Below are 23905 nucleotides of genomic sequence, written 5' to 3'. Positions count from 1 at the left end.
AATCCTCCCACCTCAGCTTCTCAAAGTGCTGGGATTACAGGTGTGAGCCACCATGCCCAACCCTACTTTGATAATTTTTATGCTGTTTAATTAACTTTTTAAATGCTGATTAATCCCAATTACCCTGATTTGATCATTAGATATTGTATACAGGAATCAAAATATAATGTGTATGCCCAAGATATGTACAACTATTATACATCAGTAAATAATTTCTAAAAAATCAATACAACACTGATCAGAATATACTAATTTTATGGCTAATGGGTCACAACCTACAGACTAAAAAAGGTCTCAATTCATATGCGACCAAGGTATTTTTTTAAAAGCAGTCTTTTTTTTTTTTTCAAATATTTTTTAGAGACAGGGTCTCATTCTGTCATCCAGTCTAGAATGCAATAAAATGGCCCTAGTTTTGAGAGTAAGGCTCCACCTCAAAAATAAAAGAGAAAAGGAATCTTGACGCAATTTAAAAACTAATCTTGGGCAACATAACAATACCCCATCTCTAAAAAAAAAATAAGCCAGGCATGTTGGTTTGTGCCTGTGGTCCCAGCTACTCTGGAGGCTGGGTGGGAGGATTGCTTGAGCCTGGGAAGTTAAGGTTGCAGTGAGCCATGATTGCACCACCGTACTCCAGCCTGGGGAACAGACCGAGACCCTGCCTCAGAAAAACCCTCAAAAACCTATATATAGTTTTGATTCAACTGTATTATAGTAATGGGTCTTAACTCAGCCTAAAAACTATATATGGTGACGGCTGTACATTATATATGTATTTAATGCCACTGAACTGTATACTTAAAAATGGCCAAGTCCGGGTGCAGTGGCTCACATCTGTAATCTCAGTACTTTGGGAGGCTGAGGCGGGCAGATCACCTGAGGTCAGGAGTTCTAGACCAGCCTGGCCAACATGGTGAAAACCCCTTCTCTACTAAAAGTACAAACAAATTAGCTAGATATGGTGGTGCACACTTGTAATTTCAGCTACTCGGGAGGCTGAGGCAGGAGAATCACTTGACCCCAGGAGGCAGAGGTTGCAATGAGCCGAGATTGTGCCACCGCACTCCAGCCTGGGCAACAGAGTGAGACTCCGTCTCAAAACAAACAAACAAACAAAAAAAAACCCCAGTAAAGTGTTATGTATATTTTACAATAAGAAAATGGTAGGTCGGGCATGGTGGCTCAGGCCTGTAATCCCAGCACTTTGGGAGGCCAAGGCAAGCGGATCACCTGAGGTCAGGAGTTCGAGACCAGCCTGGCTACATGGTGAAACCCCGTCTCTACTAAAAATACAAAAATTAGCTGGGTGTGGTGGTGGGTTCTTGTAATCCCAGCTACTCGGGAGTCTGAGGCGGGAGAATCACTTGAACCCAGGAGGTGGAGGGTGCAGTGAGCTGAGACTGCGCCATTGCACTCCAGTCTGGGCAACAAGTGAGAAACTCCATCTCAAAAAAAAAAAAAAAAAAAAAAACCAGAAAATGGTAAAAAAAACTATATATATAATATTGAAATGAAATTTAAGATAATGTTTTGCTTTATAACTTACATGATTTAATCTTAAGTACCTTTAAACAAAAGCTTAGACTTAAGTAAAAGTCTTTGGCCTAACAACAAAAGGTCTAAAAAGTCCTTCACTGACAAACTTAAGACTCCTTACGAAATAAAATATTTTCTAGGCCGAGCATGGTGACTCACACCTATAATCCTAGCACTTTGGGAGGCTGAGGCAAGAGGATCATTTGAGCCCAGGAGTTCAAGACCAGCCTGAACAACATAGTGAGATGCCATGTCTATAAAAAATAAATAAATAAAAGATAAATAAAATAAAATATTTGCCCCTTCTGGTAATTATATGGATATGGTAAAGGATATGGAGGGACAGATATAGGGAAATAGATTAAGTTCAAAGAGATAGGCTGTTTCTCTCAAAAAAATTAAGGACAAATATTGAACAATATTTAAAAAGCAGCTCAGTAGAATCTGAGGTATAATATTCTATCTAGAAGACCAGCTCAAATAGACTATTACTTTCATTTTTTTTTTTTTTTTTTTTTTTTTTTGAGACAGAGTCTCACTCTGTTGCCAGGCTGGAGTGTAATGGTGCGATATCGGCTCACGGCAACCTCCGCCTTCTAGTATCAAGCGATTCTCCCACCTCAGCCTCCAAAGTAGCTGAGATTACAGGTGCCTGCCACTACACCCAGCTAATTTTTTTGTATTTTAGTAGAGATGGGGTTTCACCATGTTGGTCAGGCTGGTCTCGAACTCCTGACCTCAGGTGATCCGCCCACCTCAGCCTCCCAAAGTGCTGGGATTACAGGCGTGAGCCACCACGCCTGGCAAGACTTATTTTCTTAACGTTTTTTTCCTCTTGTGACATAGTTGAGCCTTGTTATAAATGCCACCCTCCACTGGACCTGTAAGTTCTACAATTTCCAATTTTAAATTTCTGTTGGTCCTCAGTGATTTAAGTTTCTCAGTGGGATTCAACCATAATCTGCTTTATAAAGTTCTATTATACAAGGAATATGAGGCCAGGCGTGGTGGCTCACACCTGTAATCCCAGCACTTAGGGAGGCTGAGGTGGGGGGATCACTTTAGCCTAAGAGTTTGAGACCAGACTGGGAAACATAGGGAGATCCCATCTCTATCAAAAAATTTAAAAATGAGCAGGTCACAGTGGGGCACACCTCTGGTTCCACCCACTCAGGAGGCTGAGGTGGGAGGATTGTTTGAGCCTGGGAGATCAAGGCTGTAGAGACTGCACTCCCTCCTGGGCAAGACAGCAAGACCCTCTCTCAAAAAGTTTTTTAAAAAAATATGGTACCTGTGAGATTCACAAGCCATTTACAGTTTCGACAGTGGCTTAATAAAGTCTACTCTATTTTTACCAAGTAAAAATCTGATAAAAAAAATGTCAAAACTATTATTTTAAAAAACTCCTGGCTGGGCTTGGTGGCTCATGCCTGTAATCCCAGCACTTTGGGAGGCCAAGGTGGGCAGATCACCTGAGGTCAGGAGTTCGACACCAGCCTGGCCAACATGGTGAAACCCCATCTCTACCCAAAATACAAAAATTAGCTGGGTGTGGAGGCAGGCGCCTGTAATCCCAGCTACTCGGGAGGCTTGAACCTGGGAGGTGAAGGTTGCAGTGAGCTGAGATCGTGCCACTGCACTCCAACCTGGATGACAAGAGCAAAACTCCGTCTCAAGGAAAAAAACAAACAAACAAACAAAAAACCCTCTTATTAGATTCCAGCAATTAGAATTAAGTAGAACTCATAATACTGCTGATGGTTAAAGTGGATTATTATTAATATAAGTTTCAAGTAATATTATATAGAAATCTGTGTAATAACTCACATACTCATGTTTTGTTTTGATTTTTATTTTTGAGACAAGGTCTAGCTCTGTTGCCCAGGCTGGAGTGTAGTGGTACAAGCATAGCTCACTGCAGCCTCAACCTCCCAGGCTCAAGTGATCCTCCCACCTCAACCTTCCTAGTAGCTAGGACTACAGGCACACACCACCACATCTGGCTAATTTTTTTATTTTTGTAGAGATGAAGTCTTCCTATGTTGTCTAGGCTGGACTTGAACTCCTGGCCTCAAGTGATCCTTCTACTTTGGCTTCCCAAAGTGCTAGGATTACAGGAGTGAGCCACTGTGTACTGTGCTCGGTAGTCATACCGTCTTAACATGTAACTACATATAGCATTGACATCTGATCTAAATTTTCTCTTCCGAGTACTTAAGCCATTAAAACATACAGCAGACATTATTCTCACCTGTTGCCATTTCTGCTGGAGGTATGTATCTTTGACTGAGTACAGATACTTGTTCATTTGGTCAAGAACTCCCTGATAATAGACCATCGCAGAGTCATAGTTTCCCAGCAATGCATATTCACGAGCCAATTTTACATTCTCACTAATCATAAGAAGACTCATGTTCAACTGTAAGCTAAAAAGAAGAAGAAGAAAAAAAGAAACACTTTAGGTTTACATGTCTCTTAAAAATAAGTATAGTTATTAAAAAATACTTTCCAGGGCTCCCTCAAGAAACTCACAGTCACACATACCACACTTCCCATCTCTGTATGTGTGCTCATGCTATTTCCATTCCTTCAAAGAAATTTTTTTTTTTTTTTGAGACAGAGTGCTGCTCTGTGGCCCAGGCTGGAGTGCAATGACATGATCTCGGCTCACTGCAACCTCTGCCTCCCGGGTTCAAGCGATTCTCCCACCTCAGCCTCCCAAGTAGTTGGGATTACAGGCACCCACCATCATGCCCGGCTAATTTTTGTTGTATTTTTGTAGAGACGGGGTTTCACCATGTTGGCCCGGCTGGTCTCGAACTCCTGACCTCAGGTGATCTGCCCGCCTTGGCCTCCCAAAGTGCTGGGATTACAGGCATGAGCTACTGCGCCCGGCCTCAAAGAAATCTTTTATTTAGGAGGCTAAGGCAGGCAGCTCACTTCAGGCCAGGAGTTCAAGACCAGCCTGGCCAATATGACGAAACCCTGTCTCTACTAAAATGTAAAAATTAGCTGGGTGTGGTGGCACATACCTATAGTCCCAGCTACTTGGGAGGCTGAGACACAAGAATTGCTTGAACCAGGGTAGCGGAGGTTGCAGTAGGCCAAGATCACGCCACTGTACTCCAGCCTGGGAGATGGAGCAAGATTCTGTTTAAAAACAACAACAACAACAACAAAAAAAACCAGGCCGGGCGCGGTGGCTCATGCCTGTAATCCTAGCACTTTAGGAGGCTGAGGTGGGTGGATCACGAGGTCAGGAGATCAAGACCATCCTGGCCAACATGGTGAAACTCGGTCTCTACTAAAAATACAAAAATTAGCCGGGCATGGTGGCACGTGCCTGTAATCCCAGCTACTCAGGAGGCTGAGGCAGGAGAATCACTTGAACCAGGGAGTCGGAGGTTGCGGTGAGCCGAGATCGCGCCACAGCACTCCAGCCTGGCAACAGCGTGAGACTGTCTCAAAAAATAAAAAAAAAATTAAAAAAAATTTAAAACATTGTTTTAAAAAAGTTCCCACATTCAAACCCTCCCTATTGTCAAAGCCCAGCTCAAATGGCAGTTTTCCTAACATGTCTACCCCTGAACTCCTCAGTTCAAAATAAACTCTCCCTCCTCTAAAGTCCCCTTGCACTTTACTGTGACTTTCATCCCAAGACACTTGTCTACTTCAAATTATAGTTTCTATATACGTCTTATCTCTAGTAGACTGTTATCTGACAGTAGGATTTGCATCTGAAAGGTGTGAGACTATAGGATCCTTGCATGACACACATCTTATTAAACATCTGCAGAATGAATAGTGAGTATTAGACACATTTTTTGAAGCAGTATGGATTAGCAGAAGGCGTTATGTATTTTGAAGTTAGAAAAATCTTGGCTAGAATTGTCATTGTGCCACCTTAGTCAAGTCCCTTAACTTTTTTCTAAGCCTATTTTCATATCTGTAGAACTGTCATAGCAACTACTTTCAGGAGTTATGCTATAAACAATAAATGGCTATTTAAAGTACTAAGCATACTACTTGACAAATAGTAGGTCTTCAATAAATGTTAAATGTATCTGCCATGAAACTTTCTATATATGAGAACCTAATCCAACCTTTGAACCTAGGAGTTCAAGACCAGCCTGGGCAACATGGCAAAACCCTATCTCTACAAAAAATACAAAAATTAGCAGAGCATGGTGGTGTGCGCCTGTAGTCCCAGCTACTCAAGAGGCTGAGGTGCCGGGCGCGGTGGCTCACGCTTGTAATCCCAGCACTTTGGGAGGCCGAGGCGGGCGGATCACGAGGTCAGGAGATCGAGACCATGGTGAAACCCCGTCTCTACTAAAAATACAAAAAATTAGCCGGGCGTGGTGGCGGGCGCCTGTAGTCCCAGCTACTCGGAGAGGCTGAGGCAGGAGAATGGTGTGAACCCGGGAGGCGGAGCTAGCAGTGAGCCGAGATCGCGCCACTGCACCCCAGCGGGGGGGAAAGAGGGAGCCCCCGCCAAAAAAAAAAAAAAAAAAAAAAAAAAAAAAAAGAGGCTGAGGTGGGAGGATTAGCTGAGCCTGGGGAGGTCAAAGCTACAGTAAGCCGAGATAGTGCCACTGTACTCCAGCCTGGGCAACACAGACAGAGTGAGACTGTATCTCAAGAAAACATTTTAAAAAAATGCACTTAGTAGGATATGGATATACGGATGTGGATATAAAGCATTAGAAGCAGATGCCTGATAAATGTCAGCTTTGTTAATGTTCACAATGACTATTATTATTTTCTAACTGTAAATCACACGGTGAAGTTCAAGGCTGGAAAGATTAACGTGCTTTTAGGGGGCAATAATTTGGATTAGGGATGTGGCTATGGGAATAAAAAGAAACAAATCAGAAACACTGCGGTGAAAGAACTGCTGAGATTACTTAGGAACTCACTGTGTGGAGAAGAAGTTGAAAATGAATGAAGTTTCAAGCCTAGAGGACTAAAAAGGTGAAGAAATCATGAAAGATTACAGTAAAGCTGTGAAGACATATAAGTATAAAGAAAAGATTTTTTTTACTTCTTTTGTGTGTCAGTGGGGTATCTAGATAAGTGTATTTCATAGCTAGTTTTCTAGCTGCATCCTTTCTGATTGGCACTGGCCAATCTTTGCTCACTCTAGCCCTATCCCACCATCAGGCAGAAAAACAGCAGTGCCAGCCCAATACCAGACAGAGATAGCAGAGTATTTCAGGGCCAACCTAGAACCTGGATAGAGTGAGGAGCTGATGAAAAAAGAGATGTCAACACAGCAGCTCTTAAGAGTGGTCTCAGCCAGGCGCGGTGGCTCATGCCTGTAATCCCAGCACTTTGGGAGGCTGAGGCAGGAGGACTGCTTGAGCTTAGGAGTTCAAGACCAGCCTGGGCAACACGGAAAAACCCCATCTCTACAAAAAATACAAAAATTAGCAGAGCATGGTAGTGTGCGCCTGTTGTCCCAGCTACTCGGGAGGCTGAGGTGGGAGGATTACCTGAGCCTGGGAAGGTCAAAGCTGCAGTAAAGCCGAAATAGTGCCACTGTACTCCAGCCTGGGCAACGGAGACAGAGTGAGATTGTATCTCAAGAAAACATTTAAAAAAAAAAAGCTCGATCGAGACCATCCTGGCTAACATGGTGAAACCCCATCTCCACTAAAAATACAAAAAAATTAGCCGGGCGAGGTGGCGGGCGCCTGTAGTCCCAGCTACACGGGAGGCTGAGGCAGGAGAATGGCGTGAACCCGGGAGGCGGAGCCTGCAGTGAGCCGAGATCGCGCCACTGCACTCCAGCCTGGGTGAAAGAGCAAGACTCCGTCTCAGAAAAATAAAAAATAAAAAAAATAAAAGCTCCAGGCCCAGATGATTTCTCTAAGTATGGTGGTTTTTTTGGTTTTTCGGTTTTTTGGCTTTTTTTGTTTTTTTTTTTCTTTTTTTGAGACGGAGTCTCACTGTGTTGCCAGCCTGGAGTGCAGTGGCGCAATCTCGGCTCACCACAACCTCCGCCTCTCAGGTTCAAGTGATTCTCCTGACTCAGGCTCCCGAGTAGCTGGGATTACAGGCATGTGCCACCACACCTGGCTAATTTTGTATTTTCAGTAGAGACAGGGTTTCTCCATGTTGGTCACGCTGGTCTCGAACTCCCGACCTCAGGTGATCTGCCCGCCTCGGCCTCACAAAGTGCTGGGATTACAGGTGTGAGCCACCGCACTCGGTCTGGACTCGTGGGTTTTTTTTGTGTTTTTTTGAGACAGAGTCTCGCTCTGTCACTCAAGCTAGAGTGCAGTGGGGAGATCTCGGCTCACTGCAAGCTCCGCCTCTTGGGTTGATGCCATTCTCCTGCCTCAGCCTCCCAAGTAGCTGGGACTACAGGCGCCCGCCACCACGCCCAGCTAATTTTTTGTATTTTTTAGTAGAGACGGGGTTTCACCATGTTAGCCAGGATGGTCTCGATCTCCTGACCTCGTGATCCACCTGCCTTGGCCTCCCAAAGTGCTGGGATTACAGGCGGGAGCCACTGCGCCCGGCCTGCCGTGGGGTTTTTTTTAACCAAACTTCTAAACAGAAATAATTCCAGCCACATAAAAGTTGATCCAGAAAACAAGAGAAAAGCTGAGCAATTCTCTTTTATGAGGCTGAAATCATCTCAATTAACTGAATAAGAACACAAGACCCATTTCACTTATGAACATGGAAATCCTAATATTAGTTTACCTACAATGCATCAACACACACACTGCATGATCAAGAAGGGTTTATCCCAGAAATGAATGGATGACTTAAGATCAGAAAATCTCTCATTGTAATTCCTCACAGTAATGGACAAAAGTACCTCACAAGAAAATGAGGAAAGAGCATAAAGGGCAATTCACAGAAAAGAAACCCAAACGGCTAACAAGCACAGACAGGAGTGACCAATAAATACAAACTGAAGCCATGAGAAACCTCTTTTTATTTTTTTAATTGTTTTGGAGACAGAGTCTCACTCTGTTGCCCAGGCTGGAGTGCAGTGGTGTGATCTCGGCTCACTGCAACCTCTGCCTCCCAGGTTCGAGCAATTCTCCTGCCTCAGCCTCCCGAGTAGCTAGGACTACAGGTGCTCGCCACCACACCCAGCTAATTTTTGTATTTTTAGTAGAGATGGGGTTTCACCATGTTGGCCAGGATGGTCTCAATCTCTTGACCTTGTGATCCGCCCACCTGGGCCTCCCAAAGTGCTGGGATTACAGGCGTAAGCCTATGTGCCCGGCCAAGAGACCTCTTTTATTTACCAGACTCAAAAGTGCAATGATACTAAGCATTGGCAAGGATTTGGGAAAAAGGAAACCTTTACATCAATTTGCAGGCATAAACTAGCATAGTCATTTTGGAGTGCAATCTGCCAGTACTTGGGGAAATTATGTATGCATGTATATGTATATGTATATACACACACACATACACACACATATATATGTATATATACACCCCGTGACCCAGCAATCCCACTCTTGTGTAAATCTCCCAGAGAAAGTCTCACACAGATCCATAAAGGAACTTGGTTTTGGACATTAATGACAGAAATCTTTGAGAAATCAAGTAGAGTCAATCTATTTATTCCCTGCTAGGAAATACGGTGGATACAGACCACAGGGTACCATGTAGCAGATAGAAGCAATGAATAAAATTTACATATAGCAACATGGATGGATCATCAAAATACAGGGTTGGCTGAAAAAAAGGTCTCAGACACAGAACAAGATCTAAATCCCAATGTCATTTTATAAATTAAAAATACATATGCTACATAAAATGCTCATTTTTAAAGGATGCATACATATCCAAGAAAGTACCTTAAACATATTAGAGAGTCTATGGAAGGTGAGGAGGAAAATATGTGAGTGGAGAAATTGCTTACGACAAGTAGGAGAGAAACAAAAAATAAATATAACAAAAGAAGGGCCTTATATCCATGGATAATCATAGGGAGCCTTTAAGATGGCACTCAATGACCTTTGACTCTTGGTATCCGTACCCTTATATAATTACTACCCCTTGAATGTGTGCTTGTAACAAATAACATAATAACATTTCTGAGATTAGACTATGACTTGCATCTTGCTTGCTGTCTCTTGCTGGCCCCACTCAAATGGAATACCAGCTCCACGCAGTGAGCTGCCTGGGCAGAGGCTCACATGGCAAAGAGCTGAGGCAGGATCCAGGCCAACAACCAGTGAGGAACTGAGGCCCTCAGTCCACCAGCCCCTGAGGAACTGAATCCTGCCAACAACCATGTGAGTGAGATCAGAAGTGAATCTTTCCTCACTAGAGCCTTGAGATGACTACAGGCCTGGCCAATACCTGATCACAGCTCTGGGAAACACCCTGAATCTAAGGCATCCAGCTAAGTCATGCCCAAATTCCTGACCCAGTGAAACAGTGAGAGAGATAATAAATGTCTGTTGTTTTAAGTCACCAAGTTTTGGGATAATCTGTTATGAAGCAATATAGCTATGAACTAAGGTCTATGAGTAACTCAAGACTGGGCATCTGAGCTCCAAAAGAAAAGGAATAAAATCCTATGACCTAAATCTTGCCTCCCTGGATTCATGACCGCTGATCATATTCTATCTTAACAAAAGCCTAAAGGCCAAGGACCATATCTCTCTGTTATTTACTGATATATCTCTAGCACCCAGAGCCATGTCCTCAAATGTAGATCTCAATCAATCTTCGAATGACTGAATACTGTCTAGTTGTTGTCCTTTTTTTTTGAGACAGGGTCTCACTCTGTAGCCTAGGCTGGAGTGCAGTGGTGCCATCACGGCTCACTGCAGCCTTGATCTTCTGGGCTCAACTGATCCTGAGTAGCTGGGACCACAGATGTGTACCACCACACCCAGCTAATTTTTTTTTTTTGGTATGTTTTGTAGAGACGGGGATTTCACCATGTTGCCCAGGCTGGTCTTGAACTCCTGGGCTCAAGTAATCAGCCCACCTTAGCCTCCCAAAGTGCTAGGATTACAGGCATGAGCCACCATGCCTGGCCAGGTTTTTGTTGTAACTACCAAGAGTTTGTAACCTTGTCCAGTTCCTGACCCTCAGCATGGTCACATTCCTTGATCCTCAGCTCATCCCTTCCAAGCTGGGATTACAGCTTGATTCTTGTGTGATTACTTCTGCCCTGAAGCCATCCGTGCCCTACAGAGACACCTAGTCTGGGCAAGGGTGTTAGAAAAGTATAATTGGGGCCCGCTGCTAAAAGTATACAGTTGTTCTAGATGAGCTTGGATGCCAAGCCTTTCATGTCTTTTCCCTCTCTCCCTCTTTTCCTTAATAGTCACCCTGGAGATCATTCTTCCCATTTTCCCACTAAAAAAATCTAAAATAATCAGGCATGGTGGTTCATGCCTGCAATCCTAGTACTTTGGGGTGCCAAGACAAGAGGATCGCTTGAGCCCAGGAGTTCAAGACCAGCCTGGCCAACATAGTGAAGCCCTATCTCTACAAAAATTACAAAAAATTAGCTGGGCATGATGGGGCACGCCTGTAGTCCCAGCTACCAGGAGGCTGAGGTGGGAGGATCACCTGAGCCCAGGAGGTCAAAGCTGCAATGAGCTGTGATCACGTCACTGCACTCCAGCCTGGGTAAGAGAGTAAGGCTCTGTCTAAAAAAAAAAAAAAAAAAAAAAAAAAAAATTAAATTAAATAAAAATAAATTTAAATTAAGTTGTTACTTATATATAGGTGGTCCTCGTTTTTTTCTTGAGGGCCATGATTCAATGGCCCAAAGCTCATACAAGTCCCTCCAAGCCTTCTTTAAAGGTTCCATGTCTTGAACTCTTTCTAGTCAGATAAAATTCTTTAGAAGCCAATGAATTGATATTTTCTAACAAATATGAATGTAAAGTCTAATCCAAGGCCACATTAACAAATGACTTGAAAAATCCCTGATTATCAAAGAAACAATGTGTTTGCAGAAAATAGTATTAAAGCACTCTTAGTTCACTAAATGTTAGCTGAAAATAATTTTCCCCATTCCCTTATTACTCTCTAAGCCCAAAACATCCTTCTCAAATGAATGTCACAACTGTAAATTTATGAAATTCTCCCAATTTTCAACAATATATCTTTATCATTGCTAAAATTCCACTGCAAGAAGACTAGAAACTGGCTCTATTTATCACAATATCTGGCAATATTTGAAGAAATGAATATATTTGAAATAAAAACTGGCCAGGTGCGGTGGCTCACCCTTGTAATCCCAGCACTTTGGGAGGCCGAGGCGGGCAGATCATGAGGTCAGGAGATCGAGACCATCCTGGCTAACACGGTGAAACCCCGTCTCTACTAAAAATACAAAAAATTAGCTGGGTGTGGTGGTGGGAGGCTGTAGTCCTAGCTACTCGGGAGGATGAGGCAGGAGAATGGCATGAACCCGGGAGGTGCAGCTTGCAGTGAGCCAAGATCGCACCACTGCACTCCAGCCTGGGCGACAGAGCAAGACTCCATCTCAAAAAACAAAACAAAAAAAAAAAAGAAAAAAAAAAGCTGACTGACACAGTTTAAGCACTATGAACTATAAACACATCTATTGGTTCAACATTAATAGAACACTTATAAAGATGAGACTGCCCCAAAATTCAGGCTCTTGGTTACACAGATTATTAGAGAGAAGGATAACTGTACGCTATGCCTGCTTTATCTCACAGCAAGTTTTTCCTTTGCATTATTCTAACAGAACCACCCTTTTGCTTACATGCCTTGAGTATTTATGAGTTAGCTAATGACTAAATTAACTTATTTAAAGTGAGCAAGATGCAATGCAAAATTTTAACTCAAGTGACAGAATGAAATTTTTTAAAATACTGAAATCCCAATTTTACAGCAAATTTTACAGCAAATATAGTATGTGATACAGTGTTGTGTCTCCACAGAGAAATTTTTTTTTTTCTCCTCTAGGATTAGGAAAAAGAAGTGATCACAGAGACTGAAAAAGAACAGGCAAAATTTCCAAATATCTGAGTTCTAAGATTCTTATTCTCTCTCTAAACAACAAATACAGGGCCTGGCCTATTTCACACCTAAAGAGGATACCTTACCCATTTAATTTTTAAAGGACTCAGGCTGGGCTCCACTTATTTGCAGTTTTTTAACATAACGTGCATGGGTCATTCATTCAAGAAATATTAAAGGAACACCAACTAAGTTGCAAGGAATTGCACTGAAGACAAAAATAAGACAGAATTAGACCTTGAAATCCTTGAAGTTTAATAGAAGGGATATCACCTTATTTATTCTAGGTGGGTTTTGTTTTCTTTGCTTAGTAAGAGAAGACAAACATAGAATATTATTAAACACAGACTAAAAAATCGGCAGCAATGTTGGAAGCCTGAAAATGTTTTTAAAATACCTATCTGTAAAATTTATTTCCTAAAACAAAAAGATCACGAAACCCAATCATGCATCTTCCTGAAGGCATTTCAGTAAAGCAAGTGTACATGACTTCAAAAGCGGCCATACATTGGTAAGCAATTTTCAGAATGTTCATCTCTGGGATATGGAAGAAACCACACGCTAATTTACAGTCAGCCACTGATGATTACGAATAAGCACAATAAATGAATGACCCATGACCAATTACAGCATGGCATACATTTTTCTTACCTTTATAACCATCATATGATAAATACTTAAGCACAAGAAAGTTACCACTATTTTTTAAAAACACCAAAAAGCAACCTGTTCAGAAAAAAAGTACATATAAAGTCCATCTATTTGTACAGTAAACTTTCAGTTTACCCTAAACAAACAAATCAATGAGTATAATTATTAAAATGTAATTTAAAAGTCATATTCAAGCCCTATCGATAAACGCCACAAGCAAAAGCTATTTAGCATGTTATCAACACTGACCATATTATGTGATAATACTATCTTTTTTAAACAGTCAAGTGGCTAAAAAAACCCGAACTATTGTTAACAGAAATTCAACAATGTTAATAGAGTGAATTCAACAAGATTCTCTAATCTTCAATATTTCTCAGCATCTTCATACCAGTTTCAAAATGAGGTGGAGAATCCCTTGCGGACTACATAGCATGTCTATTACCTATAAAAATGTAAACGCTTCTTGAATAACCAACGCTATAAAGAAGCTTTATATAGCTTTTCATAGTCTAGGAGTGTTGAAAAGTTGATCAGTACTGCGTGTTTTTTTTTTTTTTAAAGGTATTTACAGGTCACAAGTTGTTAATGTTAACACGAAACAAAGTTTTGCTCCTATTTCTTGGTATAAGAACAAAAACCGGCCGGGCGCAGTGGCTCACGCCTGTAATCCCAACACTTTGGGAGGCCTAGGCGGGCGGATCACAATGTCAGGAAATCGAGACCAGCCTGGCCAACACGGTGAAACCCCATCACTACTAAAATACAAAAAATTTGCCGGGCGTGGTGGAGCCCGGCTGTAGTCCCAGCTACTCGGGAGGCTGAGGCAGGGGAATCGCTTGAACCCGGGAGGCGGAGGTTGCAGTGAGCCGAGATTGCGCCACTGCACTCCAGCCTGGCGACAGAGCAAGACTCCGTCTCAAAAAAAAAAAAAAAAAAAAAAAGAACAAAACCCAGCTCTTTTGGAAAAGAAAATAGGGCTTTATACTGAGACATTTAAGTCTGTAAAAACATTTCAAGAATCTGTCTTAACAACATCTACTAAGGTGACTATCATTGTGACTACGTGACAAAGATCTACTGCACCCATTCTAAAACATCGGGAATGTTTTCAGCAATAACTAAAGGTCTAATTTCAAAGAGGAAGACGTAAATTAGTGCTTTCAAGAGAAAAGAGCATCACTGCGCTGTTGGAAGTTAGTAACTAATATAAAAGCGGCCCTTCGCGGTTATAACAGGAAACTATTTTTGATTAAATAAGAGCTTGAGATTATCCACTGTAAGGCACTTCAGGATCTACGTTTATCTCTAACTTTGTCATCACATTTGTATGAAACAACTGTTGCGAGGGAAAACTTTTCTAAAAGGTACCAACTCTAAACCAAAAGGCCCACAGGCCTTCCATAGGACGCCGGGCTCTAGAATAAATAAGAAATAATATCCCCAACAATATCACTCGAACCTAATAAATTTTAAGAAAAGAAGTTGCCTCCCAATGTCAAGGCCATCGGGGTTTTTACCTGTGAGGGTTTCGGGGTGGGGGGCGTGAGCGGGTTCGGGAGAGAACCAGTCGAAAAAGCGAAGGACTAAAAACTCTCGGCTGGTGACTTCGCTAACGACACAGATCAAAAGATGGGATCGACAGGAGCCCCCGAAAAGTCCCCTGCCGGACAGGATTCCTCAGGTAGGGGGACTGTCACCTAAGCCAAGTTATCGAGGACAACAGCAAGGACCTAAGACCTCAGCTCAGGCACAGGCAGGCTCACGGAGGGTTGCGCGGCGGGTTCTCGCTGCGGGCCCCCCGAGTCCCTCACCAGCCCGGCCCTGGAAAATCAGGGGTCCCCAGAGCGCCGCCAGAGTGAAAACTCACCTGCGGCGGCCCAAGCTCCTCGGGAAACCGCCCAACGCCAGGCACAGGGGATTGGCCGAGTGGAGGAGGGCCTGACCCAGTACAGCCCACCTTGCTCTCCGCTCACGGCCCCAGTACTGCCCAGTTCAATCGTCAACACCACCTGCTGGCGCGGCTCCTGCTCGCGGAGAATTTGAAGACAAACCCGCCAGGGTCACTTCCGGTGCCGGGGACGACCTGGCCGACTCCGGCGCACGCTGGGCGACGCCCCGGGAGCGAGGTCGCTGGGCGGGAGCGGCGGAAGAGGGTGTGGCCGGGCCCGGGGACGCGCGTGCGCAGTCTGGCGCCACCTCCTCCTAGCGGACGAGGCGGAGACCAGGGATAGTATAGACCTTGGTATAGATGATATTGTGGTACTACCTCGCCTGTGTACCTTGTTCAGGTGCTTGCTCACTTTCCCTCCCATTTGATTTTCACCACACTCACACACACACCGAGGTCAGGTGAATGTCCAGGATCAAGCAATTCGTTTATGACGAATCCTGTTTTAGAACCTAGTATTCAGAATTCCCCGCCTGGGCTCCGTGTCATGACATAACAATAGGGAGGGGGTAAACAAAGATTCTCGGACACATTGCTAGTGGGATTTTATTTTCTTGATTTTTTTTTATCACCGTTTTAATACGACCAGATAAGGAAAATTATGCTATTTCATGACTTACAGATATGTACTGCACAGGGCTTCTTCCAGTCTCAATCTCCACCCTCTGCCATCACTTGGGGCAGAATAGGGCACTTATCACACATTCCTTTAAAAACCCAAGGTAATTAAGTTTCTAACATTAAAGCATCCCGACTGGGCACAGTGGCTCATCCCTGTAATCCCAGCACTTTGGGAGGCTGAGGCGGGAGAATAGCTTGAGCCGGGAGTTCGAGACCAGCCTGGGCAACATATGAGACCCCCGTCTCTACAAAAAGCACAAAAATTGGCTGGACATGGTGGTGCGCGCCTGTAGTCCCACCTACTCAGGAGGCGGACACAAGAGGATCACTTGAGCCCAGGAGTTTGAGGCTGCAGTGGGCCATGATGGTGCCATTGCACTTCAGTCTGGGAGACAGAGTGAGGCCCTATCTCTAAAAAAATAAAAGCACTCCAGTCATCTAACATAGACATGTAAAAGCAATTCAGGGGAAATACATCCATTCAGTCAACAAATGTTTACTCAGCAACTACTATGTGTGAGACAGTGTTGGCACTGGGTATACAGTGGTCACAAAATAGAACGTTTCATGGGGCTTAAAGTCTTGTAACATTCTCAACTGAGTGGAAAATAATAGTTTCACTGTAGTAAATATGAACTCTATTGTAATAGGGAACAGGAAACTATATTTAGTATATATTTTCGGAATCAAAACCAATTCAGGGAGGTACAGATTAATTACCCTAATTCGACCTTCATCCTTTATGTGAGTTCAAAGGTATGCTAATTCATAAAGCCAATTTACAGCTTAAAAACTTCTCAAAGGCCACAAAATGAATACACATTGTATGATTCCATTTATAAGAAATTCTAGGCCAGGCACGGTGGCTCACACCTGTAATCCCAGCACTTTGGGAGGCTGAGACGGGTGGGTCACTTGAGTTCAGGCATTTGAGACCAGCCTGGCCAACATGGTGAAACCCCGTCTCTACTAAAAATACAAATATTAGCTGGGCCTGGTGGTGCATACCTGTAATCTCAGCTACTTGGGTGGCTGAGGCACGACAATCGCTTGAATCCAGGAGGCAGAGGCTGCAGTGAGCCAAGATCGTGCCATTGCACTCCAGCCTGGGTGACAGAGCAAGACTCTGTCTCAAAAAAAAGAAAAAAAAGAAAAAAAAAAGAAATTCTAGAACAGGCAAAACTAATCTATAGTAATAGCTGATCAGTGGTTGGCTGCCTGAGGCTGTATTCAGGAGGAGGGGGAGAAGAAATAGATTGCTGAAAGTCCCCAGGAAATGTTTTTTTTTTTTTTTTGAGACGGAGTCTTGCTCTGTCACCCAGGCTGGAGTGCAGTGGCGCAATCTCGGCTCACTGCAAGCTCCGCCTCCCGGGTTCACGCCATTCACCTGCCTCAGCCTCTCCGAGTAGCTGGGACTACAGGCGCCCGCCACCACGCCCGGCTAATTTTTTGTATTTTTTTAGTAGAGACGGGGTTTCACCGTGGTCTCGATCTCCTGACCTCGTGATCCGCCCGCCTCGGCCTCCCAAAGTGCTGGGATTACAAGCGTGAGCCACCGCGCCCGGCCCCCAGGAAATGTTTAAGGTGATGGAAAGGAAATGTTCTGTTAGGGTAGTGCTTACACAGGTGTATACATTTATTAAAATTCATCAACAGTACACAAACTGGGCACATTTTATTACGTGTACGTACGCGTATTATATATGAAGATTTTTTGGGTTTTTGTTGTTGTTTTGAGACAGAGTGTAGCTCTGTCGCCCAAGCTGGAGTGTAGTGGCGCGATCTCGGCTCACTGCAACCTCCACTTTCCAGGTTGAAGCCTCACCCTCCGGAGTAGCTGGGATTACAGGTGCCCGCCACCACGCCCAGCTAATTTTTGTATTTTTAGTAGAGACAGGGTTTCACTGTGTTGGCCAGTCTGGTCTCGAACTCCTGACCTCATGATCTGCCCACCTCAGCCTCCCAAAGTGCTGGGATTACAAGTGTGAGCCATTGCTCCTGGCTGAAGATTTTTTTTAGGTGGAAAGACAAACCTCCAGAGAGTGGCTTACATTCACCACTTCCATTTCTTTACTAGCTGTACTAGTCAAGCAGGAGTGGGTTATGCTGTAGCAACCTCTAAGTCACAGAGGCTTCAACAACAGCATTTTTTTCTTATCTACTGTTTATGTTCATAGCTTGAGTGGATGCAGGCAGTGGGACCCTTGGCAGTGAAAAAAAGAAAGGGAGATAAATTGCACAGCCTCTGCCTGGATGTGAAACTTGCCGCTCTGCCTACATTTTTTTGGCCAGAGCAAGTCACTGGTCAAGCCTGACTTCAAAGAAATGGGGGTGTTCATCTCTGCATTGTGCCTTGAAGAAGCAGAATATTTGTGTACCACTCTCATGACTAGGAGTCATTTTCTTCTTTTACAGTGTGGCTTCTACAACCACCACCCTTCTAAAATGATTGTATCCAAACTGTGACTCAGAAAATCTGACATTAGGCCGGGTGTGGTGGCTCATGCTTGTAATCCCAGCACTTTGGGAGGCTAAGGGGGGCGGATCACGAGGTCAGGAGATCGAGACCACGGTGAAACCCCATCTCTACTAAAAATACAAAAAATTAGCCGGGTGTGGTGGCGGGCGCCTGTAGTCCCAGCTACTCAGAGAGGCTGAGGCAGGAGAACGGTGTGAACCCGGGAGGCGGGGCTTGCAGTTAGCCGAGATTGCGCCACTGCACTCCAGCCCGGGCGACAGAGCGAGACTCCGTCTCAAAAAAAAAAAAAAAAAAGAAAAAGAAAATCTGAGATTATATTTTCCTGGTGAATGGTCAGATTAATTTGGCAGACTCACAGAACACACGAAAAGAAGTTAAGGGAAAAGAGGTAAAAAGATAGGTGCCAGCTAAAGAGTTTAAACTTTATTCAGTACACAAAAGGGGACCCATTGAAAGGTTTCAAATGAAGACATAAATTATGTAGCAAATAGGAGGATTAATTTGACAGCTAAACGTAGGAAGTTTTGGAGGGGAGAGAGAATAGATTGGGGGACTGTTGCAAGACGTACTGTGACCCCTGGAATTACACAGAAGGGGAATGGCGATGAAGACCTTCTTCACATTATATATTTGTTTCTCTTGCCCTGGTGAGTAAACTTAATGAAGTCAGATACTTTGTCCATTTGAGTACAGCAATGTCTGGCATATTGTAGGTGTTAATTAGATATTTGTAGAATAAATAAAATAAAATAATTTCAAAGAATTTGAGGGCCAAGTGTGGTGGCTCACACCTGTAATCCCAGCACTTTGGGAAGCCAAGGCAGGCGGATCACCTGAGGTCAGGAGTTTGAGACCAGCCTGGCCAAAATGTCAAAACCCCATCTCTACTAAAAACACAAAAATTAATGGGTATGGTGGTGGGCGCCTGTAGTCCCAGCTACTCGGGAGGCTGAGGCAGGAGAATCACTTGAACCCAGAAGTGGAGGTTGCCATGAGCAGAGATTGCACCACTGCACTCAAGCTTGGGCAATAGAGTGAGACTCTGTCTCAAAAAATAAATACATAAAAGAATTTGAGACACTTTTTACATTTCATGAGAGAAATTGGAAAGGACTTTTAGGACCGGTTTATTAACTTTACTCACATGGTTGATGCATCTGGCATTCCTCTTCTGTGCTTCAAACATTTGAGCCATCTCCTGGGATACAGTATGTATAAAGCTAGAAAAATCTAACCATAAATAAGATTTACTGAATTTTTAGATTATGTCACACCATAGCTGCAGTTAACAGACTGGGACAGATTCACCAGTGTTCTTCACTGACCTTATACACATTCTTCCTAAACAATAGTTTCCATCACTGATCTGCTAATACCAGGCTGTTGAATGCTACCAAGAAAATCACATCTCTGTGAAGACTGATGTGTCATAATTTCATGTCTTTCTAACCCAGCCAAAATATTTTTCTGCCTATCTCACTTCAGTTATGTCTCACTCTTCCCATTAGTTCAGACTTTTATTTTTTGAAACAGGGTCTTGCTCTGTCCCCCAGGCTGGAGTGCAGTGGCAGGATCTCAGCTCACCACAGCCTTGACCCACTGGGCTCAAGCCATTCTGTCTCAGCCTCCTGAGTAGCTAGAACTACGGGCACATGCCACCAAGCCCAGATAATTTTTAAATTTTTTGTAGAGACAAGGTCTCACCATGTTGCCCAGACTGGTCTCGAACTCCTGGGTTCAGATGATCTTCCCGCTGCAGCCTCCCAAAGTGCTGGGATTACAGATGTGAGCCAGTGCACCCAACCTATTTCAGACTTTTACCCCAGAAAGGCAGCTACCCAGCCCTTTCTGCCCTTTCAGTGAATTACTATGCCTCCAACCTCAAAGAAATAGAAGCTATCAGAAATTCTCTCAACTTGGGCCAGGCACGGTGGTTCGGGCCTGTAATCTCAGCACCTTGGGAGGCGAAGGTGGGTGGATCACCTGAGGTCAGGAGTTCCAGACCAGGCTGTCCAACATGGTGAAACCCCATCTCTACTAAAAATACAAAAATTAGCTGGGCATGGTGGCACGTGCCTATAATCCCAGCTACTTGGGAGGCTGAGGCAGGATTGCTTGAATCCAGGAGGCAGAGCTTTCAGTGAACCGAGATCACACCACTGCACTCCAGCCCGGGCAACATAGCAAGAACCTGTCTCAAAAAATAAAAAAATAAGGCCGGGCGCGGTGGCTCACGCTTGTAATCCCAGCACTTTGGGAGGCCGAGGCGGGCGGATCACGAGGTCAGGATATCGAGACCATGGTGAAACCCCGTCTCTACTAAAAATACAAAAAAATTAGCCGGGTGTGGTGGCGGGCGCCTGTAGTCCCAGCTACTCAGAGAGGCTGAGGCAGGAGAATGGCGTGAACCCGGGAGGCGGAGCTTGCAGTGAGCCGAGATCGCGCCACTGCACTCCAGCCTGGGTGATAGAGCGAGACTCCGCCTCAAAAAAAAAAAAAATAAAAAATAAAAAAATAAAAAAATAAAAAAAAAAAGAAATTCTCTCAGCTTGCTCACTGTGGCAGAGACTGGATGCCAAAACCCATTCTCATAACAGAACCTGGTTTGATAAAATCAGACCACCTGGAATAAGGACTGTTTCCCAGACACTCTTGCTGCTAGATGTGACCATGGATCTAACTTCTGGCAGTGAAAGTGTTGTGTAGAACTTTTAGGAAGGCATCTTTAAAAGGAGAGGCCATAGAAATCTCCCTCCACCCCTCCCCCTCTCTTTTCACCAGGTGAGAACAAGGAAAAGAAGGCTGGGCACAGTGGCTCACGTCTGTAATCCCAACACTTTGGAAGGCTGAGGTGGGTGGATTGCTTGAGCCCAGGAGTTTGAGATCAGCCTGGGCAATATGGTAAAACCTCATTTCTACTAAAAACACAAAAATTAGCTGAACGTGGTGGCGGGCACCTGTAATCCCAGCTACTCTGGAGACTGAGGCACAAGAATTGCTTGAATCTGGGAGGCAGAGGTTGCAGTGAGCCATCGTGCCGCTGCACTCCAGCCTGGGAGACAGAGCAAGACTCAATATTTAAAAAAACCCAAAAAACAAAGAAACAAAAAAAACCCACATACACCCAAGGTGTAGAGAACATAAGCAGCCAACTACTAACCAGAGCAAATTTTAGGTTGACAAGGACAGCAGAATTGAACAGATGAAGTGTGGGATGACTTTGTGGAGCTGCCATACCAGAAGTGGACTACCAACTTCAGACATTATATGTCCAAGGGATGGCTGTTTTGGGTTTTATGTGCAGCTGAGCTTAACCTAAATTAATACACTTACACTCCAACTTACAAACTTCTTTGCCTCACATCTGCCTTTTGGTTTTTGCCTCACGTCCCAATGAATGTGTATCTTCCTTTGTCTAAATCCAGTTCTTCCACTTGGACTTAAAGTTTTGAGTTGTTCCTTTTTTAATTCCATTTTATGTTATATATTTGGATAGGCAATGCATTCACACGATGCAAAATCAAATGATATAAAGGGTTATATAGTGAGAAATATTTCTACGATTCTTGTCACTCTACAAATCCAGTTTACCATTCCCAGAGGCAATCGAAGATACCAAATTCAGGGCTGGGTGTGGTGGCTCACGCCTGTAATCCCAGCACTTTGGGAGGCCCAGGCAGGTGGATCTAAGGTCAGGAGTTTGAGACCAGCCTGGCCAACATGGTGAAACCCCATCTCTACTAAAAAATATAAAAATTAGCCAGGGGTGGTGGTGGACACCTGTAATCCCAGATACTTGGGAGGCTGAGGCAGGAGAATCACTTGAACCCAGGAGGTGGAGGTTGCAGTGATCATGCCATTGCACTCCAGCCTGGCCAACAAAGTGAGACTCTGTCTCAAAAAAAAAAAAAAAAGTATACCAAATTCATTCATTACCTTTCAGAGATATTATTTTAGTATACACTCGATTGGAAGAAATGGTGGCTGAACATAAAAAAGAATGAATTAATGTCCTTTGCAGGGACATAGATGAAGCTGGAAGCCATCATTCTTAGCAAACTAACACAGGAACAGAAAATCAAACACCGCATGTTCTCACACACAAGTAGGAATTGAATAATGAGAACACAGGGGCACAGGGAGGAGAACATCACACACCGGGGCCTATCAGGGGGTGGAGGGCTAGGGGAGGGATAGCATTAGGAGAAATACCTAATGTAGATGACGAGTTGATGGGTGCAGCAAACTACCATGGTACATGTATACCTATGTAACAAACCTGCACGTTCTGCACATGTAACCCAGAACTTAAGTATAATAAAAAAAAGGATGGAGAAGAAAAAAAAGAAAGAAATCGTGGCTAAAAAAAATCTTGCATTAATGAAAACCATTGCTCCACAGATTTAAGAAGCTCAATGAACCCCAAGCACAAGAAAAATAAACAAAATGACACCAGGCACATCATAATTAAATTGCTTAACATGGGCGATAGAAAACCCTTAAAAGTGAATATTGGTTCAAATATCACAGACTCTCAAAACTCACACCAAATTTTAGTAGATTCTCTTGACTAATCTTCCCTCCCCTCCCTTCTCCTCCTCTCCTCACTTCTCCTCTCCTTTTGGAGTCTCTCTCTGTCTCCCAGGCTGGAGTGCAGTGGTGATCTCGGCTCACTGCAACCTCTGCTCCCGGATTCAAGCGATTCTACCTCAGTCTCCTGAGTAGCTAGGACTACAGGCATGCACCACCACACCTGCTCATTTTTTTATTTTTAGTAGAGACAGGGTTTCACCATGTTGGCCAGCCTGATCTCAAACTCCTGACCTCAAGTGATCTGCCCACCTCAGCCTCCCAAAGTGTTGGGATTACAGGCGTGAGCCACCACACTCAGCCTTCCCTACATATTTGATTCATGATTCAGCCAAAGATTTGGGCCTTTCTCAGGCAAGATGTCATAAAAACAGAATACTCATCTAGTGCCGTTCCTCTCTTCCAAGGATCAGCTCCCTTCCAGAATTTGCCTGGTTTTGTTCCATTCCAGTATCTTTAGGTAGTTGGGTATTTTCCCCCAGACTTTATAGTTGTTAGCTGTCATACAGTAAATCCATTAGGATCTGATTGGTTGTATTAGAAGCAGAATCTGGAATTATCTTTTAAGGTCATTTTGGTGACAAGTTGGATAATAAACTTGAGGTACCAGAATAAAGTAAGACTCATGTTAGAAAATTATCACATTAATTCAGGCTGATGAGGACCTTAACCAAATTAGTTAACAAGAAGAATAAAGATGATGAATTAGAGAAAAACCTGAGAGGCAAAATAACTGAATTTTATGGCTGAGTCCATAGGAGATGGCCAAAGTACAAAATGACTTTGTTAAATTGTTCTGCAAATCAGATTATACACTAATACAAATTATATGCTGCATTACTTAAGGTATAGGCTCAGCAGCAGTAACGAACATAGATATAATTTGATTTTTCTCCCCTCTCTCTCACATTCTGCAGTCAGTCCAGACTAGAAAGATGACCCTGCTTCACACAATCTCTCAGGTAACCAGATTGTATTCATTTGGTTGATTCACCATCACTAGTGTTTTTTTTTTTTTTTTTTTGAGATGGAGTCTCGCTCTGTTGCCCAGGCTGGAGTGCAGTGGCGTGATCTAGGCT

The 23905-nt window shown here is 43.7% G+C and overlaps 2 protein-coding genes across 4 annotated transcripts in view; both read right to left on the bottom strand.

Annotated features, from left to right (window-relative positions):
* LOC116463174 (katanin p60 ATPase-containing subunit A1) overlaps positions 1 to 15541 on the bottom strand; it is a 59311-nt gene extending 43770 nt beyond the window's left edge. The window contains exons 1-2 of one of the 3 annotated variants that reach the window (XM_058434498.1): positions 15468 to 15541; positions 3791 to 3965 (exon numbers count right to left, since the gene is read on the bottom strand). In XM_058434498.1, coding sequence (XP_058290481.1) covers positions 3791 to 3952 — 162 coding nt within the window. In that variant the 5' untranslated portion in view covers positions 3953 to 3965; positions 15468 to 15541. Of the gene's footprint in view, positions 1 to 3790; positions 3966 to 15055; positions 15312 to 15467 lie in introns of those variants that run through there. The other 2 variants (XM_032146165.2, XM_032146164.2) reach the window with 2 other exon arrangements.
* Positions 1 to 23905, bottom strand: part of LOC116463163 (nucleoporin Nup43) — a 156852-nt gene that overhangs the window by 36574 nt on the left and 96373 nt on the right. The window lies entirely within an intron of this gene.

The sequence above is a fragment of the Hylobates moloch genome, unplaced genomic scaffold, assembly GCF_009828535.3.
Source record: "Hylobates moloch isolate HMO894 unplaced genomic scaffold, HMol_V3 SCAFFOLD_28, whole genome shotgun sequence".
Classification (NCBI taxonomy): domain Eukaryota; kingdom Metazoa; phylum Chordata; class Mammalia; order Primates; family Hylobatidae; genus Hylobates; species Hylobates moloch.
This window is presented reverse-complemented; position numbering and strand designations above follow the sequence as displayed.